General features: G+C 29.3%; 1 protein-coding gene across 1 annotated transcript in view; it reads left to right on the forward strand.

Annotated features, from left to right (window-relative positions):
* The window catches only part of DCP1 (decapping protein 1), a 55,118-nt gene extending 39,382 nt beyond the window's left edge, over window positions 1-15,736 (forward strand). Inside the window, exons 6-9 of the mRNA XM_067266686.1 lie at window positions 1,395-2,228; window positions 14,191-14,362; window positions 14,447-14,595; window positions 14,708-15,736. Coding sequence (XP_067122787.1) covers window positions 1,395-2,228; window positions 14,191-14,362; window positions 14,447-14,595; window positions 14,708-14,788 — 1,236 coding nt within the window. The 3' untranslated portion in view covers window positions 14,789-15,736. The remainder of the gene's footprint in view (window positions 1-1,394; window positions 2,229-14,190; window positions 14,363-14,446; window positions 14,596-14,707) is intronic.
* The last annotated feature ends 3,482 nt before the right edge of the window (window positions 15,737-19,218 follow it).

A 19,218-nucleotide genomic window follows, 5' to 3' on the forward strand; every position in this document is an offset into this window, starting at 1 on the left:
GTTTTTGACACGGTTATAGAGATAACAAAACCTGGAAGGAGAATAACTAGCATTGTGCACTGCTCTATTAATAAGTTGTAATTCCTTGTCTATTAATGTCTGGGTGGATGGGATTGTAACGCTGCAACACTGAAGTGTTAATTACTTTATTTTATTTGAATGTTGGCGTGAAGTATATTTTAGGATTGTTTTAAGTTTTTGAAAGAAGGTCTTGTAATGGAGACTTTATTACTTCATGCTGAGAATGGAGAAATGACTGATATATCCATTGATCCTCATACATCTTACAGTAGCATATCCTTGACCACTGAAAAAAAACAGTGGAATTACTTGTAATATAATCTAAATCTGTTAGAGCATTTGATTTCAGTAGTGAAAACATTAAAGTAGTTATTTTCTCTCCATTCATGTATTATTTTAGGCATTATCTCTTCCACCTTTTATTTAAACCATTGATTTATTTTAAAATGTTCAATCAGTTTAATTTTGAATCTGTATTCTGTTTTATTACGCGAAAACAATAAGTTGTTTTATTGAAGGTACTTGCATTTATAATTTTGTAATTTTTGTGTTTTGTTCATTAAATAACACCACAAGACAGTTGGTTTTGTTTTTTTTTAATATTTATTTGTATCTCATAATACCTTATAACTTTAATTTATCAACTAACATCTACATATGTCAATTAATATTAGAATTCTACATGTTATATCTTACTTTTAATGCTTCTACTGATGAATAATGTTAAGATCAAACAGTCTAGTTCTAATTGAAATGATATATATAGAGAATTGTTTCAACTTAAATGAAAACTTATATTCTATTATAAAAATTTCGCTCTAAAATTCAGTGTAGTTTCAAAAGCGAGTTATTTAAATATATATTAAATGAAAATGTATTCTTATTTTAAAATTTTTTAATTTAGAAATTAGACTGTATTATTTTTAATATTCTAATTTATAATCATATATGTATTAACATTGTCAATTAACCCAATATTTAATATAAGCCAAGTTATCTGGATTTTTCAGGCTATAATATAACTAATTTTAATATTAAAATTAGTTACATTATAGCCTGAAAAATCTGGCAGATCGTCTGGCTTAAATCTATAATAGACATAAATAATTTTTTAAACTTTTATTGTTACTGTTGTTGTTCTTTTCAGTACCTCTTTCTATTACTGTGGAAAGATGTTCCATTATTACAAATTTGTTAAACTAATTTTCTGAAGAGAAACTTAGTATTGATGATGATTAATTTACAATACAAAAATATTTGTTATGTTTAAGCTATTTACTTTAATAAATTAGGTATACATTGTTGTTAATAATTTTTAAAATAATTGAGTTAATGAAACCTGTATAATTAGTGAATAATATTTTATTTTACAGAAATCCAATAATTGTGTTAACAACAGGTATGTTAATGATAAAAGTGAACCAAAAAAAGTTGCAAAGTCTATTACTGAAAGTGGACATGATAAAGTGATTAAACCAACACCTATGCGAATAGATAATAAAAATTCCTCTGCCATTAAACAGTCGACACCACTTAGTGTTGATTCGTTATTTGCACAAGTCAGTCAATATAGTCAAGAAATCTATTCGCTAGAAAATGACAGAAACCAAGATTCATTAATACGAACACGTTCATTTTCTTCTGCTGGATCTTATGATACCAAAGCCAAAGATAATGCAGGAACTATTTTACAGAGACTACTTTCCAATCCTGCAAATACTGTTGAGCATATTGAAAAACTTCAAAGAAATGAAGTTTCATTTGGAGATGGATCCAAAACAAATGTAGATACTCAACTGAAAAATGTTAATCATACAATGAATTCAACAGGCAATAATGTTCAGCCAACCACAGTGGAAAGCTTAGAACATGATTTAAAAGAGAAATTAAAAATAATTTCTGGACTGAGAGAAAATTCTCAGAAAGAAGGTATGAGTCCTTTGCCTGTTGCAGGAATTTGCACTAAGAGTCCAGCTACTATCATAGAGGAGAGCAGTAATTTTCTTTCATTAGAAAAACTTTCCAATATAGAACCATTAAATTTGAGGATTTCTCCTAAGCAGGAGTCAGTTATTCATCCTATTCTTACTCCTGCAGCTTTTGAAAATTGTGTTGGTCAGAATCAACTTGTAGATACTTCATCTTCATTAATGGATTTACCTGGAGGTAATGTGGAATCTCAAACATCAAATGATTCATTTTCATTGGTAAGTAATTAAAATTTTCTTATATAAATTAACAAATGTTTGCCAGAACATAAGCTATAGTGTATAAACCACATGTCTGTACAAAGAAAGAAATCAAACTGAAAATAGAAAAATATGTCTAGCTTTGTTAGAAAATAGGTTAAAGCTAAGTTCTCACTGAAAATTAGTTAATAATGTGAGAAATTGCATGAAAATTATATCACAAATGTATTATAGTATGTAGGCATTTTACTAATCTTATTCAATTATTGTTGAGTATGACATTATCATTATTGCAATTCTTTTTCATTGTTTGCTGCATTTGTTAGAGATTATTTAACTATTTATTTATTTTATATGAAATCATTAATAAAATTCATATTCATAAATTAAATAATTAGATCAGTATTTCATTTTAATAGATTTGTTTTTGAATATTTAAAATATTCATGAAAATTATGTGCGCAAACAAAAACACACACAAACAAACTTGCAAACTTAATGATTATGAAGAATGAAAACATTGACTTTACTGTGTTTTCTTATAAAATAAACAATAACTTATGATAAATAATATATGATATATAATAAACTTATGATAAATAAATAAATAGTGGTGGTGCCATATCTGTTCTATCTAGCAGTCATTTAATTACCTCCTAATTTCTTGCATTATTTTAGAACATACACTTACACTGATAGAAAACATTGTATTTTATATTAATAGGTTTTGTGATTATCAGCATTGTTTTGTGAGTAGATATTTAATTATATTTTTTTATCTTTATAAATCTATAATGTCATCTAAATGAAAAACTACAGTGACAAAATATCAAAATCACTGAAGACAAAATTAAAATACTACATTATTTTTGAAAAGGAGAATCAGCAGATATGGTTACTCTGCTTTTACATAAATGAATCCACCATAGAATACATTAAAAAAAAGAACTAGATTTAAAATGTAGTAAAACCATTTTCTTCTTGAAAGCAAAACTTGCAAAATTCAATCATTGAAAAAATAGAAAGAACTTTAAGCACCTGGACTGAATATCAGTTACAGAAGAATATCCCATTAATCCCATAAAAACCATTAATTATTATAAAAACCATTTTTTGATCATTTTACTGTAAGTACTAGTCGAGATTAGCTATGAAATATAAAAATATATTAAAGATACAAAATGTCTTCAAGTCCATTTACAATAACTTAATCAACTTTATTAACTTAACGTTAATTTTTGCATTGTAATTGGTTATTCCATTACAATCCAAAAACAGTTTTCACTTAGAGATGATCTTTGATTTGAGGCTATGCTTCTGCAAAAAAAATGTTTTAATAAAATCGTTAAAAACGTCTTTTGGTGATGAAGCCAATGCCACGATTCACAACAATAGTTGATAAAAATTAAAAATTGGCCAACAATATTTATATAAAAATCTTTAGTGTATTGGCTGATGGTATTTTCATAAATATGTGGGTGGTCTATGACAATGCATTTTACTGCTTGAACAGTACTGTATGGGCTTGGAGGGTAAATGGATTGAGGAGGGCTAGGAGAAATAGATAACCTGGAAGTGATTCACTCTAGTGAACTGGGTAACAGTTAAATAACTATATACAATTTAAACCAATAAAGTACTCTTAAATCTATCCCATGCACCCATCACCATGTGATACAGAGTGAGTTTAGAAATAGTCTGTGTGACAGTAAATACCTGCAATGCAGTTCTGATATCTCATGATCTCCAGGTGAGTTTTGCTCTTGGGTTCAGCAGGAAAAGTCTCTACTCCAGAGTCAAAGAAAGGAAGTTACAATAATGTTCTTGGATCCAGGTGGAGATGTCTGTTGATCCAGGTGCAATTTTTGATGTATCCACTCTTGAAAGTACAGTTAGACAGTTCTAATTTGTAGGGCCTGAAGGCCTGATTGTACCATTGACTTTTTAGTTACTTGTGGCTGACTAGCCACAAGTAACCAAAAAGTCGATGGTGCAATCAGGCCGCCTTGGATGGAGTGAAAAGAGATTGGCAGAAAACGAGGTCTGTGGTGGATGGTCACAACTTAATGAATAAATAGAACTCTTGTGACCTTCTCTCACCTTCCCTTTTATTTGGGGTCTCACTTCCATCCATCCTTATGCACAAATTTGGTGAAACGTGGAGCTTGATGATGCAATCCCTGATTTTTGGCAAAATTTTCTCAGATGAGTAGTTTTTTTGCTAGATGTGTTATTTATGCAGAAAACATTACTTTTATGAATGAAACATTATCAAAGAGAAATCTTATTAATGTCCTCAATTATATTTGCCATCTCAGGTTTAAATGATATTCAATATTTATTTGAAAAAAAAAATTAAAAATTGGTTAACAATATTTATATAAAAATATAAAAATCTTACCAAAAATGCTACCCCAGATTTTCATAAATACTATTGCCCAATTTTTAATTTTTAATCAATGGTTAACTATGTTTATTGTCATTTAAAGCTTCTGAAGGATGAGTTCAAAATATTAAGAAAAGGAATATTTTACGTAATGTAAAGATAGTTGTTGAGAAGTCTCAGATTTAAAAGAGGAATTAAAATATACATGTTGTATTATTGTGAACTATTACGTGACCTCAAAGAAAGGCAAAATAAATGAAAATTAAATTTTTAAGAATTAATATAGCTTGAATATGCTTATTATTGATATTTTTTGTTTAAAATAAATAAAATTTCTTTGTATTAAAGTATTATTTATTTTCTAATTATCTATATACAGTGGGTGATCGGTTAACAAACAAATCGAATAACGAACACTCTCGTGAAAGATTTTATGTTCAGACAACAAACACCTCACAGAACAAACACAAGAAAAAGCAACATAAAATAATGAATACCGATTGGTCTTCTCTTGTCTTCAGACAACAATTCAAAACTTTTTGGAGCGCGGTTGTTCTGTGCTCCAAAATCGTTATCAGTATATACCGAGTTGACATCAATGCTCAACTTGGTATATACTGATCGGATAGTATTCCTCCAAATCTTGAAACACTCCCTTGTAATTTCCAGCCTTTTATTTTTCTGACAGAAAGAATTTTTTTTATAGTATTCACAAGACTGTTGGTCAGGCACTCGTTAAGTTTTGTGTCAGTTTTTATTTTCGAAAGGTAGAGAGTACAATAGCAAAGGTAGAGAGTGGGCAAAAGATGTCTGATGTTGCTGGGCAGTATGGCTCAAACAGATGTACAGTAGGATGCAGTTCAATCTTATCTAAGAAAGATACAGTATAATCAAGAAGACTCAAGCAGCTAAAGGAGTAACAAAAATCACATGTGAAAAATAAAGAACATTGAAGAGCTCATAATGGAACCTGAAACTAATCTGATGATAGAAGAACACCAAGTAACTCAGCGAGATATGTTTTCTTCTGAAAAAGAGGATTAATACCATCTGCTATTAAAGATACTTTGAAGAAGTGGGAGGATGACAGAACAATGGTCTTAGAATGACATTCAAACCAGGTTGAAGTTAATAGGCTTAGGTATCTTTACATAACAATGCTATTAATTACTTCCAAAAAATCCTGAAGAAGAGAGAAAAGTAATCAACATTGAATAGACTCTTTAACGCCCCACAAACAGAAAAAAATATGACTAATAAAGCAGTTAGTTTTATACGACATTATACTAAAATTACATAAAATCAATGAGATTCCAGTCTAATAATAATTTTGGATGATTATGCAATTACAATGTTATGTAACTTGATCAAAATGGTTTAAAATAAAGAGCATCCTTGTCATTTGCTGTTTTGATTGAAACTAATCAAATTAGTAGTTGCATTAGTTTTATCACCTGTGTAGGCATTTCCTAAAGTGGTGCAATAATATTAAAGAAAAGTTAAAGGAACCATACTTCTTTATGTGACACTTTGCAAGATATATCCCCCCTGAAATCAGCTTATAGTCTACTTCCATGTGCTATATGGAGTCATGCTGCAGGCACTGCTAAGCCTATTACATGTTTAACAGACAACTTAGCATGGTGATCAGACAAGTTAACAATATTTATCAGTAAAGAATAAAGAAAAGTCTAACATATGACTCTTTGCTAGATATTCACATCAAATGTGGAAATCCAAGTGGCAGCAGATCTGGTCACCATCTTGCTTGTGGACATCATGCTTACAAGTAAGTTATGTTATAGGCATGGTGGTCAGTGTCTATAACAAATAATAAATGCATTAACTTCTACTCACCAAAAACAGTATTTACCTTAAACAAGTACTACTGCCTATTCTTCACGCTCTATGTTGGTTAAGGCAAGCAATAGTGAGCCTTTTCCAACGCAGAGCATGTTGTCATGCACTTTGGTGCTCAATATCACTTGCATCTCAGCGTGTGCCCATGTGGAGGCAAGCCTCCACATCTCGTAAAATTATATCATTGAGTACTTCATGAACAGTCATGGGCTACTCAAAGCCAGCAAAATCACATGGGCTAAATATTAAATAGTTAAATGCAATAGTCTTAGCAGAGTGTGACATCCTATTGCATGCATCTGAGTTTGGGGACTATTATCTTGCAAAGATTCACATGTAGATGTATGGTTCCTTTGACTTTTTTGCTCTTATTGGCATGCTCTACCTATTGCATGCTTGGCTCCTATTGGCATGTTCTATTAAGGTGTCAACAATGTCATTCACTTCTGCAATTCTACCCAGTTTAGAATGATCACTGTCATTTATCCTGTCTGCATTTCTGCACCTATTATGCTTTTCTTTGCTTATCTGCAGGAAATTTAAATAATCTAACATCTGAAGATTCACTTTTACAATTTGATGGTATACAGTAACCCATTCTTTTACTTTTTGAACACTTTAATATAGTTTACTCACACAGGAACCTTATGTAGAGTATACTCTATCAATAAGCTCCAAATGGTTGCTCTACTGCAAAGGATCACAGGATCATGTCCAGACCTATTTATATAGATCTTGTTTCCCAGCTACATTTGGTGCTGTAATCTGTTATGATATTTTATTTAAAAATCTTGTTAATTATTATAAAATGGCAAGAGGCTTAATTTTGAGCATAGGGATGGGTTTTATAAAAAGTTGTAAATGCTAACGAGTAAAATCATCATAGTCCAATCCTACTTGAGATATGACACCTCCTCCTTTATCTCCCCACCCTATCGACCTTTAACACCAAAATTTAATAGTGTCAATCCCCAATACATAAACCTCCCTGCAAAATTTCAGAAACTTTTGACAAAAAGCACAGGAGTTATTAAGCTTCAGTGGATGAACAAAATCATGCCCCCCACACACACTAACATCCATACATATAGGAAAAAACCCCAAATTTTTTTACATTTCTTGACATTTCAAGGTCCTGACTCCAAAAATAAAAATAAAAATTTTTTTTTGACCAATTGCCACACTTTCCCTCTCTTACATATAACAGCTGGGAAAGTAATACATAAATTGATAGTAGTTCATGCAATACTGATTGATTGAACTTAATTTTTTTAATATATAATTTAAAAATTTTTACAAGTTAAAGTGAAATAGCTTATTGATTTTAATTTTTAAATAAATTTAAAGAATTAAATCATAGAACTTCTAAGTTCTCTAATCTAATTCTTAAATAACAAAGAGGCTACCATAGATTGCCCCCCTCCAATTTTACTGAGTTTGATAAATATCAATGACAATTTTTTCTGGGTATGGATCACGGATGAACTTCATATATTTCTGATAGGCTGCATGTATTATTCTTCTGGAGATGCAGGCTTTTGATCATGCTGCATACCAACATATTTGATAACCCAGTACACTAGATATTAAAATAACATGCTAATGATATTAAAACTAATAATATATATACAGTAGATTTGTTAATTTGAACTGGATTATAGTTCCCATTTGATTCCTATTTAAATCCATGTAAAATTTTCTTGGTAAATTGAACTTGATTGTACCTCCGCCTGTTTATTCAAATCAAGACTGTACATTAGTACATTGACATCATCATCCCATTTTTGAAATTTAAAGATCAAATTTAAAATTAGTAAAATTTAAAAACATCTCAAATCAGTTGGCATGACAATTTATAGTCGTCGTATGGTACTTGCTTGTCATGGCTTCTCGTGGGCAATACAAAATATTTTTTTTTGTATTTCTCATTGATTATTCTTCTTGCTATGTGGTGTTAATTTGTTCTGTTCTATGATATCTAGAAATGATCTCCTTTTAATTCACACTATTTAAGGCTATTCCTCTGAGTTCAGATTAATGAGAATCTACTGTATATTATAAATTAATATCATTTACTTCCTGGGATTATTATGTAAATTCTCAGAAGATAGATACCATATGTTCTGTAAATGAGGAAGCCATATAGCAGGGGTGGGCAAGCAAGAGTTCAGTGGGAGCCGAAATGTAGGTTTTGCAAAATGCATGGGAGCCGCAGTTCTGTACTGTCTTGGCGAATAGTATGGTAAGGCGTGCGATTTTATTATATAATATAAATATAATATAAAACAAATATTGAATTTTTTTAATAAACATATTTTCACAAAATTATAAAAATAAAATTGTAATAATAATAATAATAATAATAATAATAAAAAGAAATTAACACTTTCAGCAAGAGCCGCATGTAACTCAAAAAGAGCTGCATTTGTTCATGTCTGCCATATAGGGTACTGAATGCCTTTATTTAAACTCCAAAAAAATTCATAGATATGCAAAAGGTATTATTGTATTTTGGGTGCTTTATTTATTTCATCCCCCTTCAGTCCACCTAATAAAACACAAATGCAATAATGCCTTTTGCATGTCTACAAATTTTCTTTGGAATTCAAATAAAGGCAAACATCCATTATAGCATCCTAATTTACAGAATATATGACATCTGTCTACTGAGAATTTACATTTTAATACTTAGTTCATTCTCATCCTTTCACTGGTCAAGTTTAGTTTGAATGTTCTTTGTCATGAATATCAGCATAATTAGGAGAGCATAAAACAAATTATTGATTATATCGTTCGATTATAATCAGAACATGTCGTGAAAATCGAACAATATTAGAACATTCGATTTTCAAATTTGACCTTTCTTTAGAAATACTTAGTTCGTTGATGAAATTACTCTTTTTTTTTGTGACTATAACGTAATAATCTTAATCTTCGCTATCGTTACTTTTGCCCGAGCAACATCGGGCCTACCTGCTAGTTATTGATAAAGCCAAAGGGACAACAATTAGCACCTTGATGGCTACAGGGTTGCACATGAATGATATATATATATATATATCAAAGTAGTACTATTCTTCCAGTAATTCATGATAAAATCATTCAATGCAACTCTCAAACATTTACAAGAAAATGAGTTTAAAATTTATTGTTCTTTTGTATTGTATTATGTGGACATGTTATCAGCAACATAGCTAAATGGATAAAGTGTTCAACTATTATACTATATGTTGAAATAAGTTTCACAAAAACATTTCACTCTTTCTCTAGCAGTTTCTAATGTTTTTGTGAAACTTATTTAAAGAAGCTCTAGCTTTCCATTTATGGATTTATATTTTCAAATCTTACTTTTTTAAAAGACCATCTAATCTGCATTAAAGTATATTATTGTGTGAAGTATTTTTCTAATTTTAAGGAAGAAAATTAGTATTTTGTTGTTATAACATTTATTTTATTCATTTTAATTTAACATTTTAAACATTATTTCCAGATAGATGTGCAGCAAGACTAAACAATAACAAAAATCCCTCTTGCAAGTGTTGTATTATTTATGTAGCAGTATGAGTTGAGGGAGTCACATGGTATGAACTTTTTAGTTATTGTAATTGTAACTGTAATCAGTCGCTGAACAGTTTCATATTATGTAATATCCTCAACTTGCTCATGTTGCTACACTGATAATTCAAGACTAGACAAGAAAGTAATTTTATAAAAACAAAACCTTTAATAATCAGTAACAGAACTTTAATGACAAAATCCGAATGTTTTTGGCCTTCACCAAGGCCTGCCTCGGGTTTTTTTAATGAAACAGAATTCCAAACTGGAATGTTAGAACGATAATGTTCAAAACTTCAATTTTTAAAATTTTGAATATCTCACAAGGCTGAAAATGTTCGGAATTTGTCGTTAAAATTCTGTTACTGGTTAGTAAAGGTTTCATTTTTATTTGTAATTGATCAATCCAGTAATTTGAGGAGACAGTTATAACTTTATGTTCCATATCTGTTGCTGATATAATATAACGTTGCAGAAATAAAATGCTTGAAAAAACTGGAAAATAATTTGAAATTTTGTATTGCATGACAAATAAATCTTATAATTACAAAAAAGTGATTTGTTGTTGTTAAAAACAGAAAAAATACATTGCACTAATAATGTATTTCAATAAACCTTAGAGAGAACTTTTAAAAAAAAATGTAAGATTCAAACCTGAAACATATGGTAATTGAACATCTTATCCACTCAGCTATGCAAAAGATTAATATTGTTTTGTTAATTATACTACTATCTAATATTCTATATCAGTAAATATATTGCACCTATGTTTTTAGTACAATTTTTGTTTTTAAAATTGTTTCACCATTTTAATGAAGGGACAATATAACCATATATTTGAGAATATTATTTATATAAAGTTGAGATAAAACTAATTTCAGTTGTTTATAGTTTTCGTTATACGGACAAATGGATACCCTGGTCCTGTAGGTTTGGGGTTTAACAATAGGCAGGTTCCCCATTGATAGTAAAACTAAAGACATGGATATGAAAAGCAATGGGGGACTATCATGCCCTACTTAACTCCCTAGTCTTAATGAGCAGAAGCGTAATGAGAACTGAAGATGGCATTGGGATCTCAGATGAAGAAAGAATGAGTTCCTGGTCTGACAGGAGGAGAAGGGGGCTCCTCAGGTTGTCAGCCTGCAAAATCCCCCTTGAGCTTAAGCTTAATTTTAATCACAATACAAAGGAAGGTATTTTGAGAGTGGGTATCTGGAATGTTAGATCTTTAAGAAGACTGGGTGGGCTGGAAAATCTAAAGAAATAAATGGAGATAAATAAACTGGATATAGTTGGCCTGAGTGAAGTGAGATGGGAAGGCTGTGGTGAAGTGACGAATGATGACATTTGTATCATGCATTCAAGGGGAGAGGTGTAGCAATATCAATGCACAAGAAAAATAAGGAATAGTGTGTAATACTGACTATATAAGTGACAGACTAATTGTAAGAATCGAAGAAAAAACAAGAGATATTGTGATTACCTGCCAACAAGTGCCCATAATGAAGTTGAGATTGAAGAGGTGTATACAAAGATAGAGGAAATAACCAAGAGGGATGAAAAGATTGTATGTGTAATGGTGATAGGAGATGGAAGTGAGGATAAAATTGTAGGAAGATATGGGCTAGGTCAAAAGAATGAAAGAGGAGAATTTCATAGACTTTGTAAAGAAAACAAAATGATCATAATGAGAACTTAGTTTAAAAACCATAAAAGAAGACTTTATACCTGGAAAACACCTGGAAACAAAGAACAATACCAGATAGATTACATTCTTATAATGGATTGATGTAGAAACTGTATTAAGAATCTGTTTACTTACCCAGGGGCTGACATTGATTCTGACCATGACTTAGTTATGGTAAACTCAAAAGAATCGAAAGTGGGAGGAGAATTGAGCGATGGGATATGGATGAATTTAAAAGCTTGAAGAAATGATATTTTGGTCAAATATACGAAAGGAGAAAGCAATAGTTAATAGGAATTTTGAGTTCATAATATAGATGAAAGGTGGTCCAGAATTAAAGAGAAATTAGTAGAAGCAGTTAAGTGTGTAATAGGAATAACAAGAACTAAAAGAACAAAGAAACTATGGATCACAGAAGGAATGATAAGGAAAATAGAAGAAAGACAAAGATGGAAAAATTATAATAGTGAAATAGGACAAAAGAATTATGGAGCTCAATAATGAATTGAGGAAAACAACTGACCAAGCAAGAGAAAAATGAGTAGAAGAAGAGCGCAAGGAGTTAGAGAAGCTAGAAAAGATAAGAAGGCATGATATAATGTATGACAGAATCAAAAGCATGGATTGCGAAAGTGAGAAAGAATATTGAGATAGTGGACAAAAATGGGGAAAAAATAGATGACAACAAAGGTGTTTTGAGGAGATCAGAAGAATTGGGGATTGAAAGATGAGAGTGAGATTGAAGACAATAGAATGGGATTAGAAATACTGAAAGAGGAAGTAGTGAAAGCAATAAAAGAGATGAAGAGTGGGAAAGCTGTGGAATTGATAACATTCCAATAGAAATGTTTAAAGATATGGGTGGTGAAGGTATTAAAGAAATAGTTGAACTTTGTAACTTGATACATAATAAAGGGGAATGTCCAAAAGACTTCCTAAAGGTAATAATGATCCCTATAGAAAAAAAGCAGTAAGATATGAGGACTATAGAACAATCAGTCTGATTTTGCACAAGCTAAAATTATGCTGAGAGTATTAACAGAAAAGCTGTATGGAGAAAGTAGATTATTTTAGAGGAAGAGCGATATAGATTCAGAATGAGAACTATAGCACAAGAGATGCCATAGCTGTTTTAAGAACTGGGTGAAAGATATATTAAGAAAGGCAGAGGAATCTGTATTTGCTTTGTGGATCTGAAAAAGCTTTTGATAAAGTAATGTGGCTAAAATTGATGGAAATACTTAAAGATAAAGGAGTTGATTGGAAAGAGAAAAGGCTAATATGGAATCTATATAATGGACAACAGGTGATATGAGAGTGAAGGCAGGTGAAATAGAAGAGGTTTCAATCACTAAAGGATTTAGATAGGGATGTTGCATGTCACTCATCCTATTCAATATATATCTGGAAGAGATAATTAAGGAATCAATGATCAAAATAAAGGTGTTAAGATTGGGGGACAATTGTAAAGTGCATCTGTTTTACAGATGATATGGCTGTGATAGCAGAGGATGCAAGAACACTAAGAAAATCAATGAAAGCTGCGGAAAAGGAATGTCTCAAATATGGGATGAAAATCGATGTGAATAAAACTAAGGTAATGTGGTTAGGGAAAGACAGAAAAATGTTATCATTACAAATAGATGGACAAGAAGTAGAGCAAGTAAAGGGATTCCAGTATCTAGGTTCCTTGATAAGTGAAAGGGAGATAAAAAGAAGAATAGCAATGGAAAATGATGCATTCATTAGACAGAGAAAATTGTCAAGTGGATCATTTAATATAGCATTAAGAAAGCAACTAGTGAAGTGCTCCACATAGTAGTATATATGAGTATACTACTATGTGGAGCAGAAAGAGGGACAAGAGATAGAGTGGAAGAATTTGAGATGTGGGCTTGGAGAAAAATGCAAAAGATTATCTGGACAAATAAAGTCAGAAACAAAGTAGTTTTGAAATCAGGAAAAGTAAAGGAAAATGGCTGGGGCATGCCTTGGGAAGAGACTGCTTGCAGGAAGGTAAGGTGGATGCAGTAAGCAAAGATGAAGAATAAAACTGATCGACAACCTGAAAGATGTAGTACAAAGTTATTCAACTCTCAAGGCCAGAGCTAATGATAGAGAGAGTTGGAGAAAGGCATTTTACTTCTCTGATGCTTCTGCTCTAAAAACCTGCTCTCGATTAGAAAACTTAAGATAATAGTTTTCATTAGGAAATCAGTGTTCCAATATATTTCATTGTAGGTTTATGCTGTCAGTTGTTTTTGCAATAATAATAATATAAATGGGTTTTTAAATAGATTGTTAGTAATAAAATATTGATAAAAAGGTTAATAATTTTGTTTCTCTCTTATATATGAATTATTTACTTATACAAAAAATGATAAAAATTTAAATAAATTATGACACAATTTTCATTGATTTTCTGTTTAAGTATTAATTAAGTTTATTAATTAAAAATAAAGTATATAAATTAAAGTGATTATTTACAGCAAATAATTCCAAGGCAACCAAGTTCACAACCGATGACACTTATCACTCCAATGGCCTTTGCAACTACAAATAATTCAACTAATGGTACTTTATCAAATTCAACGCCTCTCTTAGATAATCCTCCCATAGACATTCTGTCAACAAATAATGCTCACATTGGAGCATCACCTGGTAATGTTTTTATATTATTATTATTGTTGTTATCATTATATCAGTTTAAATTACAAATAATTATCGCTTTTTGTTTTACTTAAGGTGCCTCTTCAGGATTACTGCTACCACATCATCTTGTGAATGGAGTTACACCATCTGTTAATACCAATGAAAATTCTAAGGTAGTTAGGTCTGGAATATCTCCCCTTACAAGAGATCAGTTGAAAGAGGCACTTCTCTATATGTTGCAGGTAGTTTTTTTTATATATATATTTAATATTTTAGTACATGAAAATGAATATGATTTTTTAAAAATAAATTTTTAGTTAGCTTTAATTTTTAATAAATAACATTTTTTAATAGAATGATGCTGAATTCCTCTCAAAAATTCATGAGTCTTATATAAACAGCCTGAAAACACATCTGAATACCATCAGATCATGATGTTTTTTAATTTTGCAGTAATTTTTACTTTTTTTCTGCTCACAATTTATTTTCTGTGATCAGAAAGTTCAAGTCACCAAGGAAAAGTACAAAGTCAAGAGGAAATGAATGATGGTATTTTGTTCCTGATTTATAGAAGTGATTAATGCTCAAAGTTTTGGTATAGTTTTCATCACAAGAATATTCCTTTAACTGAATAAAGGATTTAAAAATAATTTAGAACAATTTTTAATCATTAGAAAATAATCTTGATGTTAAACATATCATGTTTTGTTCCTGCACAAGTAGGAACCATATATATATATAATTGTTGAAACTTTGTTTGTTGTTGTGTGATAAGAGTAAAAAGAAAAAATTATGGTTAGTATCCATCAAAATTAATTTTTAAAATTCAGAAAGAATATTTGTATTCTTTCTTTCTTTTTTTTTTCATTATTATTTAATTTCTTTAAAATTTAAACTTCTTTAACCTAGATGATTATATTATTAGAATAATTGTTTACTTCAATTATCGTTTATTATTATTATTTTTAAAAGCATATGCAAAATAATTGCATGGAAATTCAAAATTATTATTATTATTATTAAATATTAACTTCTGGAATTTACAATACTAATTGCCAACAAAATTGATAAATTTTAGTTTAAAAACTATTAATTTGGTATTACTCTTTCTAATGAGAAATATTTTAATTTAGGATTTTATTCTTCTATGTATGAAATAATTTTTGGTGCCAAATCTATTTCATATAAGCAATTATCACTCTATGTAATATATTGTATATACAGTATATAGAATGATTTTGTCTGCAGGTATGTAAATAGAGAATTTACTGCAGCGTCGTCCATAATCTAGTCTTTAGATATCGATGTAGCTGATTGTTTGGCATCAGAAAAAAAAACCACATTTCTTGTATATAAATAAGTATTGAGATAAAAACAATCTAACACACATTTAATTGCAGCTGTTTTTGATTTTCGTACGGAATCTTTTGTTGGTGCTTCGTCCATATTAAGATTTCTCGTAATCGTCGTCTCATTCTCCTTCCACAAATCATCTCGACATTTGTTTCAGATTAAAATGTAGCTATTTAGTCTTGGTTGTGTCTTTGGAATCTGATCTCTCCTTGTAGTATTAATTTTGAAAAATTCCCACTATAATATTAATCTTAAAAAAACTTTGTATTTTGAATGATGTCCATTTCCATGAAAAGTGCCTTCTTAAATGTTACACACTGGGGGCCTTGGAATTTCAACATTGTGTGTATCCTTGTATAATGTAAATATTTGGAATATATCTAAACACTCAGGATATGATTATAAATGTATATAAAGAAGAAAAATATCCTTGAAAATGGGGAGTTTTTAATATATATCAGCATAAAGCTGGTATCTTTTATCATTTATGTAATTTACTTTATTATATGGTTAAATTTTCAATTGTTACAAAAGCACTGAAGTTTATATTAGTTTGTAATTATCTAATGTTTTTTAATACTGGCATTTGTATAAGTTCAACAGTATTTTCAGTAGAAACAGTTTTAGAGTTTGCATGTACTTAAGTGATTACACATGGTGGTTGTTCTAGTTTCCTTATATTCGCAATACTGTTCGTATATAATTTCTGGGGATATTTTGTGTTTAATTGTTAAATGATAACTTTAATTATAATTACTAAACTGTTGCATCATTATTTACATTTATATTTAACGAAAAAGAAAAAGATAGTAATAATGAAATGTATTTAAAAATCATGTTTTTCTATATGAATAATAGTATCAAGAAATTCACTGCCAGTTTTTGTTTAACTAAATCTCAAAGTGATGATAAATCAAATATTCTTTTATGTTATATGTTTAATAAGACATATGTATAGTATTTTTGAGATCCATTGTTAAATGGCAGTGAATAATCTTGACTTATAAGCATCGATTTCTCGCAAAATATAATTCATGATGCCATTTATAATTATTGTATTTAAAATCTAGCTGAAGACAGGTAAACAGAGAATGCCTTTTTTTCTCTCTTTGCCTATCTATCATCTACTTTTCTTCCTGTCACTTCAGTCATCTTGATCAAAAAAAAGAAAAAAAAAATATTCTTTAGACCAGAATTATCAAATTTTATCTTAAAAAAGTAAGTAAACAAATTTCTAAGTCAGTTTATTGTAGAAAATAGCATGTTGAGATTTAAAAAAGAAAAAAAAATTTACTATTTATTTGCATACATTGTCTTCAGATGTTTTTAAATTTACTCAAAATTAGTGCAAAGGTGCTTATTTGTCGTTATATATATATACATAAAAAGTATATGTGATTTAATTCATGCTGTTTTAAAGAAATATTCATATTAGATATTTACACTTGATTTTCAGAACTAGAACAAATATATGTAGTAATAGACAAAAAAAAAGAAAAAAAAATTAGATGCATAAAAAGTATTCCTTAGTGTGATGTTACGTGTTGTGCCACATACTTTTATTGTAATTGTAAAACAAAAAGGAAAAAAAAATAATAATAGTACTTTATCTGAAACATTTATTTGCTGATTAAATTTTTTAAAGCTTTTAGATACTGTAGAATAAATAAATTTTTAGTCGTAAGAAAATTATTTACAGTTTTTCTGCTTATTTACTGTCCGAGCACTTTTAAAATAGCATTTCATGTATTTATTATAAAAAAAAAAAAATAGATTTGTGAGTGTTTTAAAAATTACAAATTTTTTTTATCTTTACAGTATCTGTTAATGTTACTTAATTTAAGATGTAAAATCTTTGTAATTTTTATTATTATTATAATAATTATTTTTAATAGTTAGCTTACTAAATTTGTAGGAATTTATGCAAAATGCTTAATGTAATAAAATTGTGTTTTCTTTGCTATATTTTGTAATGTGTGTTTTATATTCTAATTTTCATATTAGAATATTGATATATTATATATGCTACTCATTTTAATTTTAGATTATAAAACAGTAGCAAATCCAGTTATAATTTTTGAATTTAATAGTGCACTTAATTTTGTATATACTGTGTGCCGTTTTTCTCGAATTACTATCTTTCTAATTTCAGTTTAATTTTCTTAATAATAAAATGTATTAGTCATCCTATAAATAATTTTTTACCATAAAAATTTTAAAAACAAAAAAATGTAAATACTGTTTAATCCGCAACATATTAGCAGTCTTCGGTAAATTATCGTTTACCATTATTACAGTGGAAATGAAAAATGAAACTGTTTTTGAAGTAAAATGTTAACATATCATTCTTATACATAATTTCCTATGAATTGTAACAACAACACTTCAATTATCGGTCTTTTTTTTTCTTTAATTTAAGACAATTTTTTGTAGGAGCCTTCAAAAAAAGAAGTTTGCTTGGGAATAGTAGATTTGGTAACAACTTTAGCTAGCTATATTTAAATTTCTGCAAGAAACACATCTTGAACTTTTATTTACTGAAGATTTGACGGGGGATAGCATTTGAAACTTCTTGTCACATCTTTTACTTGCAAGTAAACTTTTTATTTGATCATTCTGTAAATTATCAGTTTGCAGTTAAATTTTTTCAGGATAGTCGCTTCTCCTTTATGGACGAATATTATCGTGAGATTTTATTCCTCCTCTTTTAATTAGTTGGAGATTATTATATACCATTTACATAGCATTTCTGGATCTGGTTTGGTGGACATGTCGATATAGATGCTTCCACCATTTGTGTCACAGATGTGGAATCATGCCAAAAATTCTGTAGCCTTGAGAAATCTTGCTGTCTTTTCTGAGTAATAGACATTGATATTATTTCAGTCTCTTGAATGAGATAAGGCAAATTCTAAATAAAAAATGGTAATGGTACCACCTGATCAACAATCTGACACAACAATAATAATTATAAATAATACAATGTGTTATGAAGTATTGCCATCTGTGGAGAAAGAAAGACAAAAAACTTACAAACTCACCCACAAACAGGCTTTGGTTATTATTATTATAATTTCAGCTTGATTTTATTCAAACAAGATGGGAAGTAAAATGTTTAAAATAAGCTTTTAGACAAAAAATATAATCTCACATTAGCAATAATGTGTTAAATTTCACAACTGTTTTAACTAAATCTCACATCTACATTAAATAATGACAGTAATGTAAAAAAAATACCCCAAAACTTTCTATTCAACCCAATATAACTTTTATTTATTAGCCAACTTCGTTGGTGTAATAAATAAAAGATTATGAAGCAACAAAGCCTAAGAGGAAAATTGTAGTATCAATGATTGAGACGAAAAAGGAACTTATTGAGAAGCAAGAAAGTGATACGTATGTGGTAAATATGGCAAATATGCTTAAGATGCCAAAGTCGATGGTGTGCGATCAGTAAATGAAATTTTTATTATACAGTATTTATGTATTGTTTTAATTTATTATTAGAGCAT

The sequence above is a fragment of the Centruroides vittatus genome, unplaced genomic scaffold, assembly GCF_030686945.1.
Source record: "Centruroides vittatus isolate TY-2023 unplaced genomic scaffold, ASM3068694v2 contig_2818, whole genome shotgun sequence".
In the NCBI taxonomy this organism is placed as follows: domain Eukaryota; kingdom Metazoa; phylum Arthropoda; class Arachnida; order Scorpiones; family Buthidae; genus Centruroides; species Centruroides vittatus.